This window comes from Pediculus humanus, genomic scaffold, assembly GCF_000006295.1.
Source record: "Pediculus humanus corporis 1103172107492 genomic scaffold, whole genome shotgun sequence".
Taxonomy (NCBI): domain Eukaryota; kingdom Metazoa; phylum Arthropoda; class Insecta; order Psocodea; family Pediculidae; genus Pediculus; species Pediculus humanus.
Window position 1 is genome coordinate 1 of NW_002987108.1, and position 2,300 is coordinate 2,300.

Here is a 2,300-nt window from a genome sequence, read left to right on the forward strand (position 1 = left end):
TCCCTCCCACCCCTCCCTTCCCCCTCTTTTTGTTTTTTGTTTTAATAATAATAATAATAATAATAACAGAAATAAAAGAAATAGAAGAAAAAAAATTTTTATGTTATTTAAAAAAAAAATTAAAATTAATGAAGAAAATTTTTTTTTTTTATTTATAATAAATTAATATTGAAGATGACCGGATGTGACGATGGATGTGACAGGATGATAACACTTGATAACACATTTATTATTATTATTATTATTATTATTGGAAAATTCATTTAAATCGATGTATTGACACCCTCGATTAATTTTCAAAATAAAATTCTTCACACACATGTATATGAGAGGATATAGATCCACTTAAAAAATAATTTCTCTCTCTCTCTCTCTCTTGATTCATTAAAAAACAAAAAAAAAAATTTTAAATTACAAAACAAACAAACAAACAAACAACCAGAATTTTTTTTTTTTTTAAACTGTAGTAATTAAAAAAAAATATCATTCATTCATTTTATTTATTTATTTATTTATTTAAATAACTTTTTTTTTTTAACTTTATCAACAAACGGTATTAAAAACAAACAAACAAACAAACAAACAAACAAAAAAAAAAATATTTATGAATTTTATCTCCTCATATAATTATTTTACTTTCACTTTTTTTTATATTTTTTTACTTGGTCGGCCTTGTTAAGATTTCGTAAATAATTGTTAGAAATTAATAAATACATAGATATTTATTAACTTATTTATTTTTTTTTTTATTCAGTTTAAATAATTTTAAGGTCATCCGGTATTGTTCAATGGTTTTACATATGTATTCTTTGGTAGGTGCACTTTGGCAAATTTATTGTAAAAACTAAAGAGAGAGAGGAAAAAACTAAAACTAAAGAAAGAGAGAGAGAGAGAGAGAAAATTAATATAAATTTACAATATTTAAAATAATTTCAAGGTTAATATATATATTTATTTCAAAAAATTTATTTTTATTTTTATTTTTATTTTTATTCCCAGTCAGTTTGTATTTTCTATGGTATGACGGCGAATGTTAAATTTTTTTTTACAAAAAAAAAATTAATAAATAAAAAATTTGTTTTTATTATTTAATTTACACCGTGATAATAATAATAATAATAATAGTAATAATATTAATATTAATTTAGAAGAAAAAAATAATAATAATTTAAATCGGGTTAAAAAAATTATTTTTTTTTTTTTTTAAGGTAATAATTTTTGTTTTTTCTTTTTTTTTTTTAAATTTTTAACGATTTGTGTCAAATTTTAAATATTATTATTATTATTATTATTAATATTATTAATATTTATTCATTTTGTATTTTACCGTTTGTTTGTTTGTTCGTTTGTATTTTTAAAATAAAATTTAAAATTATTTAAATTATTTAAATTGTTTTTGTGTAATACACATTTTTTAGTTATTTGTATTTTACTATCGAGTGAGTTTATTAATTTTTTATTTATTTATTTATTTATTATTATTATTATTATTACTATTATTATTATTATTATTATTATTTAAAAAAAAATAATTTTTCTTCTTTTTTTTTAGTTTTTATAATTTTTTTTTTTTACAAATTTTTATTTATAGAAGAAACGAAAAAAAAAAAAAAAATTTAATTTTCTTACCGAGGTATTTAAATGTAATAATAATAATAATTCACTTTGAACTTTATCTCAACGTGATTTTTAATAACAACTTTTTTTTTTTTTTTTTTCGCTTATTATTATTATTATTATTTTAAAATAATTGAAAATTAAACGTTTTTTTCGCTTTTTTTTTTTTTATAACAAAAACTATTTTTTTTAACTTTAAAAAAAAAAAAAAATGTGCATAAAATTATAATTTATTTTTTTTTTTGCCCCCCGCAAACATAAAAAAAAAAAAACACGATTATTATGTTTTTGTTTAAATATTTTCCTTATATTTTCTTCTAATAATAACTATAAAAAGATAATTATTATATTTGTTTGTTTGTTTGCAATTTATCTTTATTAGTTCGTGACGTAAATTAAGTAAAACATTAAAGAAAATTTTAATTTTTTGTTTTTGTTGCAGAAAAATTTATCGAAAATTAAACAGGAAGTGAGAACCTGATAAAGGGAAAGGTTCGAGAGAAAAAAAAAAGAAAAAATGACAAAAAATCGTAAAAAAAGGCCCAAACAGGTCAAAAATACAGAAGAAAGAGAAACATGGGGTAAAAAAGTTGATTTTTTACTTTCCGTCATTGGTTTTGCCGTTGATTTGGCCAACGTTTGGAGATTTCCTTACCTTTGTTATAAAAATGGCGGGGGTGAGT

At 18.6% G+C, this 2,300-nt stretch overlaps 1 protein-coding gene across 1 annotated transcript; it reads left to right on the forward strand.

The window, feature by feature from the left end:
• Positions 1–2,134: 2,134 nt before the first annotated feature.
• Positions 2,135–2,300, forward strand: Phum_PHUM149940 (norepinephrine/norepinephrine transporter, putative; the record flags this gene model as incomplete). Its single annotated transcript, XM_002424713.1, has 1 exon — positions 2,135–2,300. A coding segment is annotated over one exon (166 nt), but the record flags the coding sequence as incomplete, so codon positions are not given.